General features: G+C 37.0%; 4 protein-coding genes across 14 annotated transcripts; 3 read left to right on the forward strand and 1 right to left on the reverse strand.

Moving 5' to 3' along the window:
* On the reverse strand, positions 143-6,682 carry LOC105169633 (uncharacterized protein At1g01500-like). Of its 6 annotated transcripts, XM_011090086.2 has the most exons (5): positions 6,441-6,682; positions 6,065-6,183; positions 4,888-5,008; positions 1,425-2,251; positions 143-718 (listed from the first exon to the last, which is right to left on the reverse strand). In XM_011090086.2, exons 4-5 carry the CDS (start codon positions 2,196-2,198, stop codon positions 491-493), a joined length of 1,002 nt encoding a protein of 333 aa, XP_011088388.1. In that variant the 5' UTR covers positions 2,199-2,251; positions 4,888-5,008; positions 6,065-6,183; positions 6,441-6,682; the 3' UTR covers positions 143-490. The 6 variants fall into 6 exon arrangements, with proteins under 6 accessions (XP_011088388.1, XP_011088391.1, XP_020551607.1 ...); XM_011090089.2 differs by lacking the exons at positions 4,888-5,008; positions 6,065-6,183; positions 6,441-6,682 and adding an exon at positions 3,119-3,445; XM_020695948.1 differs by lacking the exons at positions 4,888-5,008; positions 6,065-6,183; positions 6,441-6,682 and adding an exon at positions 3,285-3,444.
* LOC105169636 (NADH dehydrogenase [ubiquinone] iron-sulfur protein 8, mitochondrial) lies at positions 8,049-11,502 on the forward strand. Of its 3 annotated transcripts, XR_002287703.1 has the most exons (9): positions 8,049-8,220; positions 8,668-8,764; positions 9,568-9,621; positions 9,721-9,812; positions 10,063-10,176; positions 10,474-10,541; positions 10,610-10,721; positions 10,809-10,962; positions 11,096-11,502. XR_002287703.1 is itself a non-coding variant. In XM_020696356.1 (8 exons), the coding sequence occupies exons 1-8, from the start codon at positions 8,167-8,169 to the stop codon at positions 10,902-10,904; spliced, it is 687 nt and encodes a 228-aa protein (XP_020552015.1). In that variant the 5' UTR covers positions 8,049-8,166; the 3' UTR covers positions 10,905-11,502. The 3 variants fall into 3 exon arrangements, 2 of the variants coding, with proteins under 2 accessions (XP_020552015.1, XP_011088393.1); XM_020696356.1 differs by having other exon boundaries at positions 10,809-11,502; XM_011090091.2 differs by having other exon boundaries at positions 8,049-8,208; positions 10,809-11,502.
* Positions 12,127-18,934, forward strand: LOC105169637 (phenylalanine--tRNA ligase alpha subunit, cytoplasmic). The gene is given in 20 exon segments (XM_011090093.2): positions 12,127-12,479; positions 12,859-12,981; positions 13,063-13,098; positions 13,255-13,296; positions 13,299-13,361; positions 13,634-13,690; positions 14,388-14,443; positions 14,600-14,692; positions 15,195-15,285; positions 15,780-15,817; positions 15,906-15,944; positions 16,487-16,563; positions 16,646-16,730; positions 16,812-16,908; positions 17,160-17,256; positions 17,811-17,882; positions 18,078-18,144; positions 18,224-18,349; positions 18,493-18,547; positions 18,631-18,934. Coding segments are annotated over 20 exon segments (1,512 nt in total). The 5' UTR covers positions 12,127-12,332; the 3' UTR covers positions 18,682-18,934.
* On the forward strand, positions 19,115-20,331 carry LOC105169639 (50S ribosomal protein L27-like; the record flags this gene model as incomplete). Of its 4 annotated transcripts, none has more annotated exon segments than XM_020695989.1 (4): positions 19,115-19,500; positions 19,801-19,910; positions 19,997-20,121; positions 20,259-20,331. In XM_020695989.1, coding segments are annotated over 3 exon segments (283 nt in total), but the record flags the coding sequence as incomplete, so codon positions are not given.

Below are 20,331 nucleotides of genomic sequence, written 5' to 3' on the forward strand. Positions count from 1 at the left end.
TATGAATCGACTTAGAACCACACAGATAGTACTATTGATGCTCTTGTTTTTGGTGATCCTTTGCTTTAACATTTTAGATATGATCTGGGTTTAGTTTCGCCATTTCGTATAGACATCATAAAACTCTGTTTACCACCCATAATGCAACCCACGATGATATGCATGAAATTGCCTGGAAGAGGGTTTAAGTCTCATCCCAAAGAGATTATACAACATTGCAAGAAATAGTACTCCACAACTGCACAGGCTACATTACAAGAGATCTTACTCATGGACACAGCTTAGACTGTTGCATCTTATGACATCGGCTTCAGAAAATTCTGGGGAAAATTCCTATGTTGATTAAATTGCATTTTTATTAGCAGTTTCTAAGACGACAGGTAACTTTTGCGTGAGTCTTGTGGCTTAAGTGCCCGAGCACAAGTATGTCAGCAGGTAGGGAAGACCACTTTCCAAAACATACGTCAGATTAGTGAAGAGAAGAAACGTATTACAGTAGGCGTCTTGTGAACTTTCTGGTGGTTCCTTGGTAAGTCCGAACAAGCAATCCCACTCCTATTCCTACTCCAAGACAGACACTCAGGCCGATTCCAACACCTACTCTTACCCCAGCATTGAACCATGATAATTCTCCATCTTCCCCTTCAAGATATTCTATGCTCGAGTAAGGACTGCAGTGCCCTTCCTCCTCTGGTTTGTACTCAAGGTAATGCCTCGACTGCAGATATATTAGAGAGAAAAACACACAGTTAATCCAAAGAGTTCACAGTGGGATATAGCTTAACAATAGCAACGATTATGTTCCTGTCAAGCTGGAATTGACATCTAGGAGAATGAAAATAACTACTGCAAAAAGAGAGAACTAGATAAAGTTGGTTTCTTTGTTTGCTTTTGCCTTTGTAATGTTGAGACGATGCAACCAAGTGAAATCTAGATTAGATTAAGCATTGATCTATCCATTTTCTACAACTGAGAAAGCGCTTGAAATTGTTCATAAAGCTAGATATTGTGAAAAAATCATCAATAGCAGCAACAGATGCTTTCTTTCTACTTCTTGGTAACCACAAAGGCATTTATTACATTCTCTATGTTACTTTCCTAAATATGGCATATACGAATGTTGTCCGCTTGTAAGATCCTCTTCAAAAGTGAGATATATGTGGTACATAGAAAAGAATAGGTAATAATGTATAAAATATTGTGCATAGAAACATGTGCCAGCCTCAAGCAGTCCTCAATGCCCCAGGATATGTTTTTATATTTCTGTGAAGTTTTGTGTACCAAGAAGATTAATGAAAGAAGACATCTCTTTTATGCAGTAATTAACAGCAAGATCTGAAATTGCTATTGCGATTGCACGATAATAGTACAACAGGTGAAGCAAAATGTGCGTAAAAACGAAAAGAGGAACATGTGCCCAATACCTGCATTGTAAGGGTGGAGGAATCATCTTCCTGGCTTCGACTTGCCTCATATTCCGGTATGGACTCCAGCATCCCTTTCCTCATTTGCTTCCTCCTCTGACTAAGCTGCAAAGTTTTAGTCAATATAATAGGACTACCTGAGAAGCTACCAGCCACACAAACTTCAATCGCCGGCGAAGCAGGTTCAAAGCCGGTGTATTGATTTTGATTTCCCTTGAAAAATCCGGTGCCCGCAGGTACATCCGACTCACAGTTCATACTCCAATTCTGCCCTTGATACTTTGAATCCCCCATAAATCCATTGCTATGACACATTTCTAAGGTCCCCGATAGTACTAGCACATCTTTGTTGAAAACCTCAAACTTCAGGCTTCCGGTCATTCTGATGCTATCAGTGCCTACGAATGTAACTTCTTCGGATCTCTTATCTAATCTATCCCTTTTCAGAAGGGTTGACACACCATCAGAATATATGCTACTCCTCACACAATTGACTTCTAGGAGAGTATCACGATTCAACGGAACATGGTTCAGCGTAAGGTACTCTGGTGCTGAATCATCATCCATCACACATTTGCTAACTCTGACATAGAAGACTCTCAAATCAAGCCAATGCAAAGAAACCTTAATACTGGGCTGGAAGGAGGAGTGCCTCTTCATGGGATGGCCATTTTTTGCCACCCCATTTTCATGGAGCTCTCCATCAGCATTCTCCATATCTCCTAGAGGAATCAATCCTTCATCTTCATTGACATCCATCAAGGCTTGAGTCATATAATCGCTTGAGAAAAGCCGATAAGGGAGAGATTTATATCAGCAAAGATAACCTGAAAACATGCCGGCACAGCGGTATGAAAGTGATTCAGGACAAGAGTTCCACGTATTTCAAGAAACAGAAGAAGCTAATATAGTTCAATCGCCAAGAAACTACAATATAAGACACAGAAAAAGAAAGTTAGCAGACTGAAACAGGGTGGAAATTGAGCAATTAAAGTCCAAACTGGAAACTCTCCCCAGCTGTAAGAAAGAGACACAGGTAAGAGAAAAATATGAAAACCCTTTACAGAACCAGCTGATGAACGGTTACGATGAAATGAAGGAGGGAAAAAAGAAAAGATAAAAGGGGTTCATTAGAAGAATTGGACCCCCCAGAAGCAAATAGTCGCGTAAAAAAGAAAGCAATCAGAAAAATTTAGGAAGCAGAAGAAAACCAAAACCTGCAACCACCTTTGACAGAGGGAAACCCCGGAAACAAGGAGATAAGAGTAAAGGATGGAGGTACATGTGATCCAGCGGAAAATTCTGTAAGAATGGAACTTCCAAGAGAAGCAGAGTTTATGACTGAAAAAGTCCAAGTAAATTTTCTGCTAAAAACTAAACTGTACCGACCCGTGCTACATTGTACAGTAAAGAGATACGAAGCAATTTGTGAATCAGAAACACAACATGAACAAAGATGGCATAAACAAATGCAACACCAAGAATTTACAGCAAAAATTACCAGTTCCTTCTTCTCCAAGTAGTAATAGTAAAGGTGTGGAGAAGTTTGTGTGTTATTAGGAGAGGACATAAATCAAGGTGAAGAATGTTGTATGATATAAGAATGAATGAAGTAAAAAGGCATTCCTTATAGCACAATATAAAAAGTGATCAGCTGCCTATCAGATGAAAACAGAATTTAAAACACAGGCTACCACAAGACGACACCACTTTCTTCTCATGCAGTGACACGCAAACAAACAAATTCCGCCTCGTCCTCCACTGTATCTGTATGTGAGAATTCTGTGTATACACTCAGTGAATTCAAGACACGGTGTTTAATAATGCTGCAGCAGCAGTGTCTGCATTTGAATTACCCACAAAAATATCTTTTCCTTAAGACGAGCTGCTGCTTTTGCTGCCTGCTTGCATCTCTTCTGATTTTAAGCCTACGTTGAATTCCTGAATCGCTTCCAGCACATGTTTTAGCGCCACCATGCAACACGCCAAAAATCGAGAATACCAACAACCCAATTCCTAGAATTACACCAACCATAATTGGCCTTTGTCCTTTCTCCTTTCCACATTGGAAAAGAGAAACCTAAACCAAATTCTTCTCCCCCAATATTATAACAACTTTTTCTAATCCTTTCCTCAATTCTTGCCTAATTTTTCAGGGATTAAGACAGAAGTGCTTTTTGAATGGTGACATTTTTCTTTCCCATTGTTGCTGTAGGCCTTTATGCAAGATTTTGAGTGAAAAATCCAACACCATTGTGTTCCAAAGTCCAATAGAGTATGATTATGATTATTATTAATATTTGTTTGGAGTTAGAAGAAAATAGAGAAGGATAGAGTCCATTGTCGTGTGTATAGCAGAGGCAGAGTAGGGTCACCCCAATTGCCGAGGCGCAAAAACTTGTCGATTCCCACTCTGGCTTCTTTCTGTGCCTCAGTAAATGAATGAAAAAGGAAAACCGGAAAGATAAAAAAAGAATGAACGTTAGGTACCCTTGAGAAATGGGCCGAAGGTACCAACACGTGAAGAAACACACGACACTTAACCCTCCTCACGCCATCAGCACATGGAATGCCAAACGCGTGGACTCCTGCCTCCTCCACCTCTACCTCTACCTCCACGTCTTCCCTTTTCCTTTCTTAACAAACCAACATCCCTCTACGACTGTTCAGCTTCTAAATAATACAGTAAAATGTAAATGGGTATTTGCAATGGCTTCTGTTTTTTAAACTACAATAAATTCTAGAGAAAATTATAAATTAAGCAGCAACAAAATTTATAAACATTTAAAAATAAAAGTTTAAAATTAAAATGTTTGTAAAATTAATTTAATATTTACAATTTTATCGGTCGGTTGAAGAAATTATTAGGAGTTACGTATGACTTTTAATTAAGTTAATTTAATAAATTAAAAAGTGAAAACTGTGAAATAAAACCATTCTTTTTATTTTATTTCCAATAATACGTTGAAAGTGTTTATTGTAAAGCATTTACAAACAACGACAAGAGAATCCTTGGCCGTTTACGCACTACAAAGAGTGATCAGTTTATCTTTTGAAAAAAGCAATAATATTTTGGGGCAACGGGCAGCTCTAGAGGACAAGGACTTTCTATGAAAGAATTGTACTTCATGGAAATTTAGCTTCCATATCCACGTTCTTGCTCTGGCCGGAGACTCTCGGACTCAAAACCTTTTGGTTATAAGCTCAGTGCTTGTACAAAACGAAAGTTCGTGATCATCACATTCGTTTGGAAATAGCAAATTGATGTTGATGAAAATTTTGAAAGCTCAGCAGGCAGATATTCTTTGCTGCAAAGCACATTACTATCTAATTCATGATACATGATAAATCACCACCACCAAAAATGTAGAAAATACATTAAACTTTTATCGTGTCAAAACAGTGAGATTTTAGCAGGTCTTGCTAGTATATCCTGATTTCAGAATTCTGTAATGAGTCATACCAGGAAATGGCCATAACAACGGAGAACATTAGCACATGAAGAATGACTGCATACTTGATTCAAGCCAAGATTGATGGATGCAAGGTTGTCTGGATCTTTCGTCACCGTGGAATTGCAAAATCTGAAGTCATACAGATGGGAAGGAAAATCGGTTGGATGAACAAATGGTATATAACAGGGGAGGGAATGACTATTACTTCAAAAGAATTGAACATGTGATAATTATACTAAAGAGTCACAGACTTATTGGCAGTCAGGACTCCGTTCATGCAGTCATGCTGCTCTATTTCATCATTCTCACTTTGCGGGGCCACTTACAAAATTCACCAGCAACTCACTATCTCTTGTCAGCCTCTTCAATTTACTTTACTAATCTAAATTTCAAATCCGAGGGAGAGGAGGAGGTTCTTAACTAAAGAACTACTCCTACAATGGGTATTAGAGATTCATTACTAAGCATAATGATGCTTCATTGCTTGTTCTGGCCTTTAAAAATAAAATTAAAACATCAAAGAAAGTAACATAATAGGGACATGTTCAAGTGTAATGCAGTTAAAGCCTTGAAGCAGAAAAGTGGCCAGGTCACACACCATAATCATCCAATGATGACCAATTTCATTTAGCTTTAACACATCAAAAAGGGAAAAATCCACTCAATACCTCGTCATTGACAAAAGAGGAACTCCTCGAATAATTTAAGAATAAAAAGAATTCTGAGAGAAGGGTGTTGCATGCTATATTTTACTCTATACCATTTATGGAGCAATGGATGTAAGTCATATGGCCAAATCATGCTATAATCTGTTAAAAATAATTCAGAATTACATTCTTATGTATCGGATATTATAAATCAACTCACACAATCATGGCTCAATTTATCTCCATTGCAGTTCGTACATATATTGAATTGGGTCCACCATTCTAAGCATACTTCAAAGTTAACACATAAATATACGACTCTATTCAGATCTAACGAGTATGATGGACTAAGCAGGCGTATGATACATGAATCATTATCGTTGATGATCTCAATGGCTTGTACCAGATCAACATCACAAAAGGCCCACATGTGTGAAAATTTACCAGTAACAGAGTGCATTTCATCTAAAAACCAGATTCAATCGTGTGTTGAGGAAATCAATAAGAAACAAAACAAGAGGAAATTAACCAACGTAACCTTGAGAAAGCCAGCTCCAGCAGGCCGTATCGACACCAACATTGGACTTCAATCGAGCAGCTGCAACTGTGCTATGGAGTGGCAGCATTGACTCCAAGCTACCCAACACTGAAGCAAACCTTCATCACCCAATAACCAGAAATTGATAATAAATTAAACTAAAATATATTAACTACGTCGCTTTGATCTTTCCCTGAGCTATGATTGTAAAACTTTTAAACCTCATCCAAATAATTCATACAAAATTAACAAAAAGAACCAGTTCAGCAGTCAACATTGCCAACAGCAAATCCAACAGCAGCGGAAAGAAACTACAAGTAAGAGATGCAGTCGGTAGAAAAATTAATTTCAAAGACGGATGCAAAATTGAGGGTACCTTGAAACAGCAACTGGAAATTGGCGCGTCGAAGAAGATAACGAGGAGGCGTGTACGGGATTTGGAATTAGGCTTTTGATAATTGAATTACGGCGACTGCACAAAGACCTTCTACAGATCATCGCAGCGGATCTGGAAGCCGATGCCATTAGAGCTTCTGCTGAGAGGTTTTAGCGCTTTGCAACTCCCACCAGCCTAAACCCTCCCCTCCCCACCCCTGCTGTTGATTTTCCTTTGTTTTTTTAAGGTCATCGCTGGAGTACCAAACGACGTCGCTAGAACCAACTGCAAATGAGTCTTTTATATCAATTAAGGTCGCATTAATTCATTATACATAAATATTAATAAGTATAATTAAAAAATAATGAACTCTAAAGTTTTGGATTTTGGGAAAATATTTTGAATTCAGTATTTGATGAGGAAAATGGCACAATTACCGGAATACTCCCCCTATTTTTGGCACAAACACTGTGCCTAGGACTGAGCCTATGACTGCGCATGGTGGGGCCCACCGTGCAGTTGCAGCGGCGGCAGTACAGTTGCAGCAGCGGCGGTTGCAGGTCCGACAGAGGGTGACGTGACACGGCTTCACTGGAACCACGTGTAACACATACAGAGGGTACCGTACCAGTATAAATACCCTCATTTATGATATTTTAAATACGTTCTGATCACCTACTTTTACCGCCAATTTGTGTTCTAGTTCGATCCCATTATCTTATTTCCGATCCCATCTTTTCTGACTTAAGCATCGGAGGGCCATCGCCGAGGGCTTCTCGGCTAGTCTGACGTTTGCTGTGTTCTCAGGATCCACTTCAGGTAGCTTGAAAGAGGGAGTCAGCGATCACGACCCGGTTGCTCTACCTCGCGACCCCGATTCGGAAATCCTAATTTTGAGCGACCTACATCAGTATTAATATTATTTTGCGTTTGGGGCCACGATAATGTATCAAGAATTTTCTTTTAATTACAAAAATATTCTTAACCAAGATATATATACAAATTTATTTAATAAATAATTAATTAAGACCGAAGTAACAATTTAATAGTTTGGTTTAAAAAAAATTTTTAACTTAAAATAAGTTTGTAATAAATATATTAATTATATGAATTTTTATTCAATAATTTTGTTATATTGACAAATTCTATAAATTTTAGGCATTATAGGAGTTGGTATATGATTAGTGTTACTTGTGATGAAAGGTGTGAATTACGTATATGTATATTATATAAACAAAAAAATTTCACTTCTCATAAATGACGGTAATTTATACCATGACATTAATTTTTTAAATTATCAAAAATGTCATTATGTATTTTCAATCATTTTTATTCAAATTCTTCTTCTCATCTATATAATTTATACTATCTATATATACTTATATAAAAATTTTACTCACACCAATTTATTTATTTATTTTTGTTTACATCAATAATATTCTTAAATTAATTTTATTTTATTTTGTTTTTTAAAATTTAATATATTAATTTATATATTTTTTATTTATAATATATTTTAAATTATAAATAATTATTTATTATATGCATAGAGTAACTATATATATCGACAACCACTACATAAACAAAATTTTAAAGCAATGAAGAAACCACACGAGTGTGTAATCACATACAGCCTTTCACGGTTAGTTACAGACGAACGCCAATTTTGTTTCATTTCCGATCGCGAGTTGGGATAGTGGACGCTCATTGCATCTGCAACTCGGAGATGGCTTCCCTGATTGCCCGCAAATCCGTCTATGCTCTTCGGGTTCGTCAGCTCGTAAGCCTTATCGCTGGATTTTCTCATATCCATGTCCCTCCAAAATCTGTGGCCTTCATCATTGTAACTTCGTATTAGTTTCTGAATCATTATGGCGTTATTGGATGGGGAAAACCAATGATCAGCAATTTTTGTTGGAATGAGCAACTGCATAGAGAAGCCGACGAGTTGTCTGTGTTACGATTTGTTAGGATAAATGTAGTAAATCGGTTGATTAAGTTTAGGCAATTTACCGGATCAGGAATTTCTATAGGCATGTCTCATTTTACAGATTATTGATCACTGATTTGCTCAAAAGAAGCTGGAGAGATTTAATGTGGCATTTTAACACATTTTTCGACTTTTTCCTAACGTTATATGCATGCTTTGGTGGATATATCTCATATGAATCTTTACCTTTTCTTAATTTTAAAATTTGTTTGATGGAATTGTTGTTGGAAAATATAGGCTTTGGCAATTCCAGCCCTGCAAGGCCCTGCCCGTGTTGCGACGATAAACACCGAACGCACATTTGCCACAAAACAATCATTCTCTACTGACAAAGGTTTGAACACGGTGCCGGAATTTGGTTTCCTCTTTATCCTTCACTCAGGATAGACTTTTTTGTACCTTTCCCATGCTTTCGATGAATGAAACGTTTGACTTGAAATAAGACGTAATCATGTTACTCTGATTTCTAATGCAAGGAAGTAACTCCTTTGTGCTTCACTAAATTATTGGTGAGCATAATTCTAGTCATCGTACAACAAAAATGTTCTAGGGAAAATGGTGAGCTAATACTGGGGTAGCTTCTGCAGATATATAAGCTTGTTGACTAGGTTTGAGCCGAATAATATTTTGTAATTCCTTTGTATTATTTCTTATGAAACTGAAAGTTTTGGTAGTCTTTCATCTATTTTGAAATTTTAGTTGATGTACAGGGAATTTTTTTCTTGCTTGAACTGTACCAGCACATGGACAAAAAAATACAGCTTTTGCAAACTGGCCAAGCCCCTAAAAAGAAATAAAGGAACAAAAATAAAACTAAGGTTTGGGGAGGGGAACGCTCGTGTTAGAACTTTGAGCATCCCTTGTATGTCTTACTTATCATGCTGTCCTCCAGATAGATACTGCTCGGTCTTATGGAACTATCAAGGGATTTTCTAAATTTTCTCTTGACAATGGTAGCCTCTTTATTAGGGTTCTTAATACAAGTATTGGTGCACCATTAATTGATATGCTGTTTTATCCCCTCCAACTTTTATTATAAGATGTATAATATTCTACTAGTAACTATTTAGATGTGCAATGAGAATAACGGGTTAGCTTTCTCCATGTGCATCTAAGCTTTTGTCTTCGTTACTGTAGATGACCAAGAAAGACAGCAGCTAGCAAAGGAGATATCAAAAGATTGGAGTTCTGGTAAACCAGTTTGAGATCTATGTTTTCTCATTGTATTTAAATTTTCTGCTTTTTCTTCAATTTGGATTATTAGACTCTGATCTAGCAACCTACCTGTAGTTTTTGAGCGGAGCGTAAATACTTTATTTCTCACTGAAATGGTTCGTGGCATGATGCTGACGCTCAAATACTTCTTTGACCCAAAAGTTACTGTATGTGTTTCTCTCTTATACCTTTTTATTTTTTACTTGTCCCTGGGAGCTATTTTTTCTGCAGGGGTTATTTGTTACTACTATTATTATCTTTTGCAACTGCGTAGATTGTGGAGGTTGGGACATTTGAAGCTGTTGGATATTGAAAGTAAACACTAAACAGTGTCACTTGTTGGGGAACTGGGCTAACCCTTGGTCTTTCTCCAGCTGTTGGATGGATAATTATCTGAGAATTTAATTGTTGATGCAGATTAACTATCCTTTTGAGAAGGGTCCTCTGAGTCCACGCTTCCGTGGAGAACATGCACTCCGACGTTATCCAACTGGGGAGGAACGCTGCATTGCTTGTAAACTGTGTGAAGCTGTAAGGACTAGATTGTAGCACACTGTTTTTGCTCAACTTGTTACAAATTGTACCAAATGTGTAGGTTCAATTTTTCATAAACTCTAGATGACAGTATGTACAGCTCTTGATCACCATGTCGTGGCTTTGATGGACTTCTCTGATTTCTTTTGTCCATCCAACCTTTTTACTGCTCTCACTCATCACGCTTGTGCCTTAAACATTCCATGATACTCCTTGAGCTGTTTAGCCATTCTTTCAGTTTGATATATGTGTCTCCCCCAATGAGCATTACTTTATCTTGATGGTTCCTCACAGATTTGTCCTGCTCAAGCAATTACCATTGAAGCTGAGGAGCGAGAAGATGGGAGCAGACGGACAACCAGGTAAATGTAGTTCGCTCTCTCCATCTTGCTGCTACCTATGTATGCTACTTACATCTTAAGATCTGCAGGTATGATATAGACATGACCAAGTGCATTTATTGTGGTTTTTGCCAAGAAGCATGCCCGGTTGATGCCATTGTTGAAGGGCCAAATTTTGAATTTGCCACTGAAACTCATGAGGTTAGCGTCTTATATCTGCATTTCGCCTAACTATCTACGGTATACAAGAAAGGAAAACAATTAATTACATAATTCTGTATGCTGTAGGAACTTCTGTATGACAAGGAAAAGCTACTAGAAAATGGTGACAGGTGGGAAACTGAGATTGCTGAGAATCTCCGATCTGAAAGCCTATATCGTTGAGTAGCAGGCATTCTTCGCATCTGCAGAATATGGACTTGGATCTCTATACTTTGGAACAGTGAGATAAAGGAATCCTTTCCTCTCAAGCACCTTTTGCATTCAATTTCTTGATTCTTTAGCTTTTTCACAACAATATAGGATGAGAAGGCTAGAAGATGAATATTCATAGTTGCTGCATTCTTAACATGCAGTGCAACTGAAATTTTGCTTAAGAAGACACCATTGCTATTTGCGGGCAGCTAAAGAAAGCTTTTTGCTCAAAAGCTGGCTGACTATGCTTTACATGCTGAATTAACCAGTCGAAGCTGTAATTATGTGCTCTTTGCTGGCATGGCTTGACGATGAAGCTCATATTGACCACTTAATTCAGTCTTGTATTCCACTATTAGATTCTGCTCTCCTTATATGCGTACTACCGTGACAGTAGCTGCTTGTCCAAGTGATGGCTAGCAAAACTTGAAAACACAACTCAAGCAACACTTCCCTTATGCAAGTACCATTAATCTATCCAGGCGCGCAGCCACGCCCCAGCAGCTATTAGCCCATCATCTTTTTAAATAATTGTTAGTCCATCAACTTGACAGGGCTTGACTTTGGACCTTGGGCTATTGACCCATAAACCTAAAACTTTTCAATAATTAAAAATATTAAAATTGAATTGCGAAATAAAATAGATGATGAGACTTGTAATTTGTTATATTAATTTAGAAATATTTATTGATATTAATGATGAAGTGATTTTTCAATATTTTTTGAATATGAAGATTCATATATTTCAACTCATCCTTTGTCGTAAAAGTAATAGTTATGAGCATTAGTTATATTGCTAATTATTAAATTTTGATTGGACTAAGTCAAATTTCTAGTTTCGCCAGTAAACATATCTATAATCTATACTATATATTATTGGAAACAAGTCTTTTGGTGTTATGAACTTGCATAATTACCCATCAATAGTTCTTTTTTCCCCCATGTATTTTGAGATCAGTTCAAAGTTATGCTATAACTTCTTTTATCAATAATTTTCGTAACGCAAATATTTACATTAATTTATTATTTTATATATATTAAGATATTTTACAATTTAAAGAAATTGAATAACACAATTTATATAAATTTTTTAGTTCAAATAATTTTAAAAAATTATGTACGCGTAGAATGTGCCACAATTTATTAGTCAATTATGTAAACAAAAAGGAAGATGAAGAAAAGTGGACAAGTTATTCATGAACCAAAATCGTGATGCATAGTTAGCGACTTCTGCTCGTGTTAGTAATTAAGGAAGTAGTGCTGGGGTGTATGTTTTAATTCCCTACTCTCGCAGTCTGGTTTCGCCTATCCTTGGTATTGCGGCGGCGCAAGTGCTACTCACCCTTCAGCCGTCGGCTGCTGTCTGCTATTCCGACACCCCCAATTTGTCTAGAGTCAATGGCGGAAGAAGCCGTGTTAGGATATCTAGAAAAGAACGAGGAGATATCAGATTCTGGGAAATTCGCAGAGGAGAAAGGAATCAACCATGATGAGATCGTCAATATCATCAAGAGCCTCAACGGTTTCCGTCTTGTCGACGCTCAGGTCTTCCTGTCTCCTCGATGCTCCAGCATTATTCTGTACAGCAATTTTTCATCTTTTTGGTGTATAAATTTGGGCAGTTGGACGGATGGTCAGGCTTGTGCAGCATTTAACAGTGGCTATGAACTTTTGAAGTATTGTAGGAAGTTAATTGAAGAGACATGTTATTTTATCGGCCTAGAAAATTGAGGAAAATAAATATGTTGATATTTCAATTTTTAATAGAGATTTAGTCAACCTAATGTAAGGCCCAATTTCTGTTTAATAACACGGATTCCAATCGAGTTTAGGAGATTAGGTTAGTGTATAATTTGTATCAAGTTTGATGTTGAATCAATGTGGTTGTGCTGATGAAGTTTCGGTTTAACTGAAAATTGTGCAGGATATCAAGAAGGAAAGGTGGGTGCTCACCTCAGAGGGGGACTTGTATGCTAAATATGGATCTCCTGAGGTACAACTTTTTTCAGCTGTGCCACCAGAGGGTATCACGCGAGAAGAGTTGCAGGTATTTGAATGATTAATTTAGGGCTATAAGTTATTTGTTTCCTTAATAAATGGGGTGTCTGACCGAGTGATGTATTTACAGAGAGTTTTTACATCACGATTGCCAGATGATCTTGAGGTAAGCAACTATGATTTCTTGTTTGAGTTTTCTTGGAGTTAATTTCGGACTCTGACCTACTTTTTCCATGCTGAATCTTGTCTGTGTGTTATTCACTATTTGTTTGCTCTTTCATACTTGGAAGACATGCTGGTTAATTTGATTTTCTGGACACAGGAGAAGTTGAAGTCCTCAATTTACAAAATAGGCAGCACACAAGCCATAGCAAAAAAGCCATAAAAAACAAGTGGATAGAAATGGGAAAGTCACAAGTATCAAGGAAGGTAATAGCAACATGAACTTAGCTTTTTAGATACTTGAGTAGACTGCTTTTGGCAGAGAAAAAGAAAGTCATCATTTCTTCTACCACAATGTATATATGTATCACATGGCTGCCTCCAAATATATGGTTTCTTATCTTGTTATATTATCATTGTGATCCGAACATACTTATTAGAGGGTTTACATTCTGTTCAATAGATCAGCAGTGTGGTCGACTGAAGATCTTTTCTAATCCGTACCACTTAATTATTCCCACTCTTGGTGTTTGGTATAGGTCCAACATGTTGATGACAAAGTGAGATATCTGCTCATACAGATTCAAAATGGTGAGGTGTGTAATAATTTTTGAATGCTTAGTCTTTTTTTTTTCCTCTCTTTCACTTTTACTTATGGATCTTTCTACGGTCTTATGTGCACAAAACTTATGTGTATTTATGCATGACTATGTTAGTCTGGATGAGAACATCAAGTGCAGTGTACTCTAATTTTTTGTCAGATTCTGTTGTATTTAACACTGCAGATTAAATTCCTTTAGTGTTGATTTGTGGTTATAAATTGGCAGATATCTGTATTCATTGAAAGTAAAACATATTTCTTGTAGTCTGCTATGATGTCAAACAGTCTACATTATATATGATGCTTCTTTTCTTATAATTTCTAATTTAACACAGGATGCTGCTTTGTTCCACTAATTTTTCATAGGAAGATGATGCAATGTTGTAACTCATTTGTTCCTCTTTTTCATTTATTCTTTTGCAGAAATATATCAACAGAATAGAGGTATACATACTAGAAATAGGACCATTCAGAGGGATATACTGTTGAGATTTTTTTATGAGGCTTCTTTATGTATAATAATTCTGCCCATGCTTGCAGTTACTTGATGTAAAAGAGCTTCTTCTTGTTCATTCTATCATTAATGGCTTTGTGAGTTGTGATCCATGAGATATATATAATCTCAGGCAGAGTTGGTGCCCATATTAATGACATTCATATGATTTATAACTGATGTGACTGTGATATTACAGGTTGTCAGCTCCGAGGACATTGATGCTCTGAAACGAAGAAAGCTTATTAGTTCCCAGTAATTATCTGCGCTTAGTTTTTCATTCCTCACTCATAATTTTTCCCTTTGATTAGTATATATTACAATTCTCATCTTCCTTCAACTGCCACACTTTCCAAATGTGAGCTAATTTATCTTCTCTATGATTTGTATCCTTTTTGGTTCTAATACAAGGATATGGAAAGGCTATTCCGTAAAGAAAGGTCCTAAGTATGCTCCCAAAAGGAAAAAGGTCGCTACTGATTTAACTCGTGAGAATCTTCAAAGGTAATCAATCCACTTGGCTTTCTTCTTTGGGTTTTTCAAGACATGGGACATTTCAATCTGTGGTACTCTACTATGGTTCATGCTAAGTTCTAACTTTATTACCATCTTGGTAGAAAAACAAAGCTTTTGTTGTTGCACTCCTGAATATGTGGAATCATTGTTTTCATAAAATTAACATAAATTACATGATCTTTGACATGATTCGTTGATGGTTAGATAGAGGTCTTAGAACATCTTGGCCTCTTTGATTTTTCTAAGACATTGGGTTGGAAGGGTATTGGGTTTGGTGAAGCTCAACCCAACTTGCCCTGTTGCCTTTATAAATGCTGTGTGATGTTTTCGAAGCACATTTCTAAGGCCCAATTTCTTCCATTACTTTATTCTGAAAGTGAGACGGCTCTTGAGTCTTTAGGTGTTGAAATGAAGCTCTGTCAAATCTAAGTTGTATTGCAGAGCATGCATCATTTTTTGCTGATGCTTATTTTCCTGTTTTTCTTTGAAGGGGGGATTGGAAGGAGCTTGAGTTCAAAGAGTATAACTTCCTTGCAAAGGGCCAGCCAACAGAAGGTGGCTGTCTCCATCCGTTACTCAAGGCATGGCTGTAGTTGTCTTTTGTTTCATATACATATATAGCCACCTGTTGATTCTTGATTTTACTTGATAACTGATATTTTGAATCAAAACTATTCTAGAGCCCTTGTGTCTCTTCAAACAAAAGTCTTTAGCTTCATTGTGGAATATGATGTTTTTGGAAAGAAATGTTTTTAAGCTAAAATGATAAGATGTTGAATGATATACTCACATGAATTTAACTTAGTAAGGATTCAATATATCATGTAGCTGTCTAGTAAAGTTTTATTATTTTTTCATAGAAAGTGCCAACGGGGAAGTAACACAGCTAAAAGGCACCTATTGGCAGGCCATCTTACTTACCTACCCTCTGATTGCGTCTGATATCATTGAGGAAATTATATTAATATGCGCCAGTTGTGTGATAATATCATTTTTTATGACAAGGTTGTCTTTTTATGTTCAATTTATGTTAGTTGTATTTTACTAAATACAGTTTGATTTCATTTTCTTGCAGGTTAGGCGCCAGATTCAGATGATATTTCTTCAAATGGGGTAAGGAGGTTGTGATTTAGGGTGAAGCTGTTCATGTAATATCCTTTTATCTTCTCATAACTGTGACTTTTCCATTCATGGCATGCAGGTTTGAAGAGATGCCAACAAATAACTTTGTTGAAAGCAGGTACACAGTCTTGTACTTCTGATGCTAGTGTGAAAATGTTAGCTAACGTTAATAATCCCTAACTTCTCTGTCTTTTCAGGAGATTATAATTAGGAGATAGAAGAGAATATGGAGAGGTGTATCAGCTGTTATTGATGAGATAGTATTAGGTGCAGATTTGATTGAGATAGTGATAGCCTCTACGGCCTCAAAATGTTATTTAGCTTATCTTTTGACACTTAACATTGAAATTATATTACAGAAAATACGATGACCTCAAGAAACTAATGAAACAACAAAGTTGTGGGTTTGAAATTCAAGCATTTAACATCTCGGAAACCAGGATCCAAGGGCCTTCCACTCCTTTCTATGTACTTTTTGTGCAGTATTTGGTAGTAAAAATGTTTTTTCCCTGTTTGAATGAACAATTAACCTGAGATGCGAGGTTAACAACTGAAAGGGAAAGCACGAGGACCTATTTCACTACTGTTCTCGCTGCTGTACTTTTGGGTCCTACTGCTGGGTATGCATTAACTCTTGACATTTTTTGCTTGACATTGCAGCTTCTGGAATTTTGATGCGCTTTTCCAGCCACAGCAACACCCTGCTCGTGATTCACATGATACTTTCTTTTTGAAAGGTTTGTTGGAAATTTCATGTTGAATCTGTATTCTCTTAGTTGAGTCCGCATCAATTTTCTTATGGTGGTTGATATTTCACAGAACCTTCAACCACTAGAAGGCTGCCTGAAGATTATGTTGAGCGGGTTAAACGAGTTCATGAATCCGGAGGTTATGGGTCTCGGGGGTAGGTGTGCATATCATATATTTAATTAGTGCAGTAGCCGCAGTTCTTGAAGGTAAATAACAAATTTTCTATTCCGACCAGGTATGGGTACGAATGGAAGAGGGAGGAAGCTAACAAGAATCTTCTGCGGACTCATACTACTGCTGTTTCCTCCAGAATGCTGTATGCACTTGCTCAGGTTAGCTTTTCTTGACCTGGTTTCCTAGTTTTCTTTCTGCTAGTTGTGCAAATGTTCATCTCACAATGCATGGGAATGCGATTCTGGTTTCAGCTTGTTTATTTATCTATTTAGTTATTTTTTAATATGCAGTCTTTGTTTCCTTAATAGCATGTCTATGGTGGAGATTGCAGCTGTGGTTGTCACTATTCTTGTGTTTATAAGTTACTTTGCTTGCATGATTTTTCAATTGAAATCAATTTTTTTGCCAGGGGCCTTTTGCTCCAAAAAGATACTATTCAATAGACCGTGTTTTTAGAAATGAGGCTGTGGATCGTACTCATCTTGCAGAGTTTCACCAGATAGAAGGTACTTTTGCCTCTCTCATGGAAATGAATGTTTTCATATTTTCAATCAGGAACACTTTATTAATCATGTTGTGCAACGCAAGATATAAAAAAGGAGGAAAGGGGTGATGGCTGAAAACATAATCTCCATAAATATTGTTGCTTTGGGTATCACCATAGACGGTGAACAGTTTTGACTGATAGCTAAAGTATAAATAATAATCTCTTTTTTTTTTATTTTGATAATAAAATAATAATCTTTTTTTATTATTTTGAGATCGACAGCTGAGATAATGATCATTGTTGTGCTTGAGAGTTTGCTGGAAATGCTATTTTTGTCGATGATATATCATGTGAAAGCTTCCATGTTTCCTTCACTGAAACTGGACCTGTATTTTGTTCTCATATTGATAACCTTGCATCTGGTTTTCTGCTGCATTTTCTTTGATGTCCAATTTAAGATGTGTTGGATGTAGTTGTGATAGGTGCAGACAAAGAAATTCTAATTTCTGCTGACACATATGATCTTCTCTGTTTCTTCTGCTTTTGCTAAAATGACTTTCTTATGGTTGGTAGGGTTAATTTGTGATCGTGGCCTTACTCTTGGACACTTGATAGGAGTTCTTCACGACTTCTTCTCTCGTCTAGGTAAATATCTTGGTTTCAATCTGGTCTTAGCTCAAGAGGTTCAATGTATCAACTGATTACTTTCTGTTGCTCGCAACTAATCCATAGAAGTGAAGATTTAGCTAAGGCAATGGTGCCTACCTTGTTTTCTGCAGATTAGGTAGGTTTACTACTGATACAAATACTGACAATAGTCCTTCTATCTCATGATTTCAGGAATGTCGAAGCTCAAGTTCAAGCCCGCATACAATCCTTATACTGAACCGAGCATGGAGATCTTCAGGTAATGATTAAAAATTGCAGCTTAGTAAGGCTGAAGCCTTATCATGGAATTCACAGCATGATGAAATGTTTTTCCTCAGTTATCATGAAGGTTTGCAGAAATGGGTGGAAATTGGAAACTCAGGCATGTTTAGACCTGAGATGCTGCTTCCTATGGGGCTTCCTGAAGATGTCCAGGTGATTGCATGGGGGCTTTCACTTGAAAGGTAAACAAAACTTTTCTCACCACAATTATTTACACTCTGACTAACATTTGTGCACTTCCTATTATGAGCATTTGAATAATGACACTTGTTTCTCTTCATTTATATGACCTCTTTCTATTACTTACTTCGACTTTCTTCACCAGACCCACAATGATACTTTATGGGATTGATAACATCAGAGATCTTTTTGGCCACAAGGTATAATGAACTCCTGCTATTACATTTTATACTCTGACCCGCATCCTTGTTCAGTTGCATGATTTAATTTCCGGGCTTTGCAGGTGGATCTTAGTCTCATCAAAAGAAATCCAATATGTCGCCTTGGTCTTTAATGCAAGACACCCCATTATCTTTACTTTGTTCTCTGTAATAGCTTCGTGGTCAGAAAATGAAGTCGATTTCCAGATTCTATTGATTAAAGATTTGTGTCATCAATTCCAAATTGTTATTTTGCCAGTGACATCTCATACGACAGGTCTATGGTTTCTAGATTTCATTTAATTAACTTCATGTATGGATATACAACAAAAGTCATGGAAATACAGACTTTGATGGCCGAAATTTGGGGATGGCCTGTTTGTACTTGGATGTTGTAATGCATATTCAGGCATTTCATACTGTTATTTTGTTGAATGTTGCAGTGAAAATCATAAAATAGTTGCAACCAAAATCGAACTTGCACTTGCTTCCCTTTCTGGCGGTGCAGTCACGGGTTTTCCTCTGAGCTGCAGCAAGCAATTAAGGGAAACCGAGTTGCCATGTTGTGTTCAAATAAATTCCTGTTATGTAAGTTGAAATGCTGATATGAAAAATGGTCCCGGATCAGTTGGTTTGGTCATTGTGACCATCTGAGGACACCAACGTAGAACTTAATATAATTACTACAAGTTATTGAAATTACCACAAAAATGTTATTGAGTTACCAAATGTTTAATTGTACTCAATCTTTTGTAAATTAAGAATAAAAATATATTCGTAACTCAAAATTTGAAGTTGTTTTATTTGGGCACCCTAGTCTTATTAAAACCACCAAAATGACGTCCGAAATTCATTAGATTTGGGCCGGGTTAGACGAGACCAGTGTCCGCCCTCTATTAATGTCAGGCATGTGCGTATCTTGCCTCACTATTTGGAGCTGGGTGGCATCACAGGTCCTCTCTCTTTCTCTCACACAATCGTTCTCTCGACCTTACTAAAGATTTTCCTGTGTGAGTTCTGGTGTTTCTGTACATGGTTTGTGAAGTGTTTGATGAAATGTTTGAAGCAATTTTTGGAAGACACGATGATTGATGCTTGGAAGTTGTTGCTATCTTGCATTCGAGTTTATTATAAATATTGCATCTCATTTCCTTTTCAGCGGTTCTCTGTGATCGCTACACAGTTTATGACTCAGCACCTTCATCCGTAGGTTGCCCGATTGACCTGATTTTTGTGCTTGCATTTTCTGTCAGTTTTTGCATATATAAGTAATTAAAGATGATGAATGCCGCTGCATCTGTATACAGAAGATTAAGTATCAGGGAACTGATTGCAAGTCCATCTGTTTACGGTTCTGCTACTGGTATGAATTTTACTTCTATGTTACCATCACTGTGATATGTTACAGGATTTTTGTGATAGGACTGGGTTTATATTTAAACACTTTAGATGTATCCGGAGAGGGATTGAGCTTAGTTTTCAGGCGCTGGGCCACCAAGAAAACGGCAGGATCCACGAAAAATGGCCGTGACTCGTTGCCCAAGAATCTTGGAGTAAAAAAATTTGGTGGGGAGGTGAGTTCATGAAATTTAAACCGATTTTTGTGACTGAATTGTGCATCTTAACCTTTATATGGAGCCTCCTTTTCCCAAAACATGAACATATTTGTTCCGTCTTTCTTTTATGTGGTGCTATATGGCATATGCTGCAGAGAGTGATACCTGGAAATATCATTGTTCGTCAAAGGGGTACGCGTTTTCATCCAGGAAATTATGTTGGAATAG

This window comes from Sesamum indicum, linkage group LG8, assembly GCF_000512975.1.
Source record: "Sesamum indicum cultivar Zhongzhi No. 13 linkage group LG8, S_indicum_v1.0, whole genome shotgun sequence".
NCBI classification, from domain to species: domain Eukaryota; kingdom Viridiplantae; phylum Streptophyta; class Magnoliopsida; order Lamiales; family Pedaliaceae; genus Sesamum; species Sesamum indicum.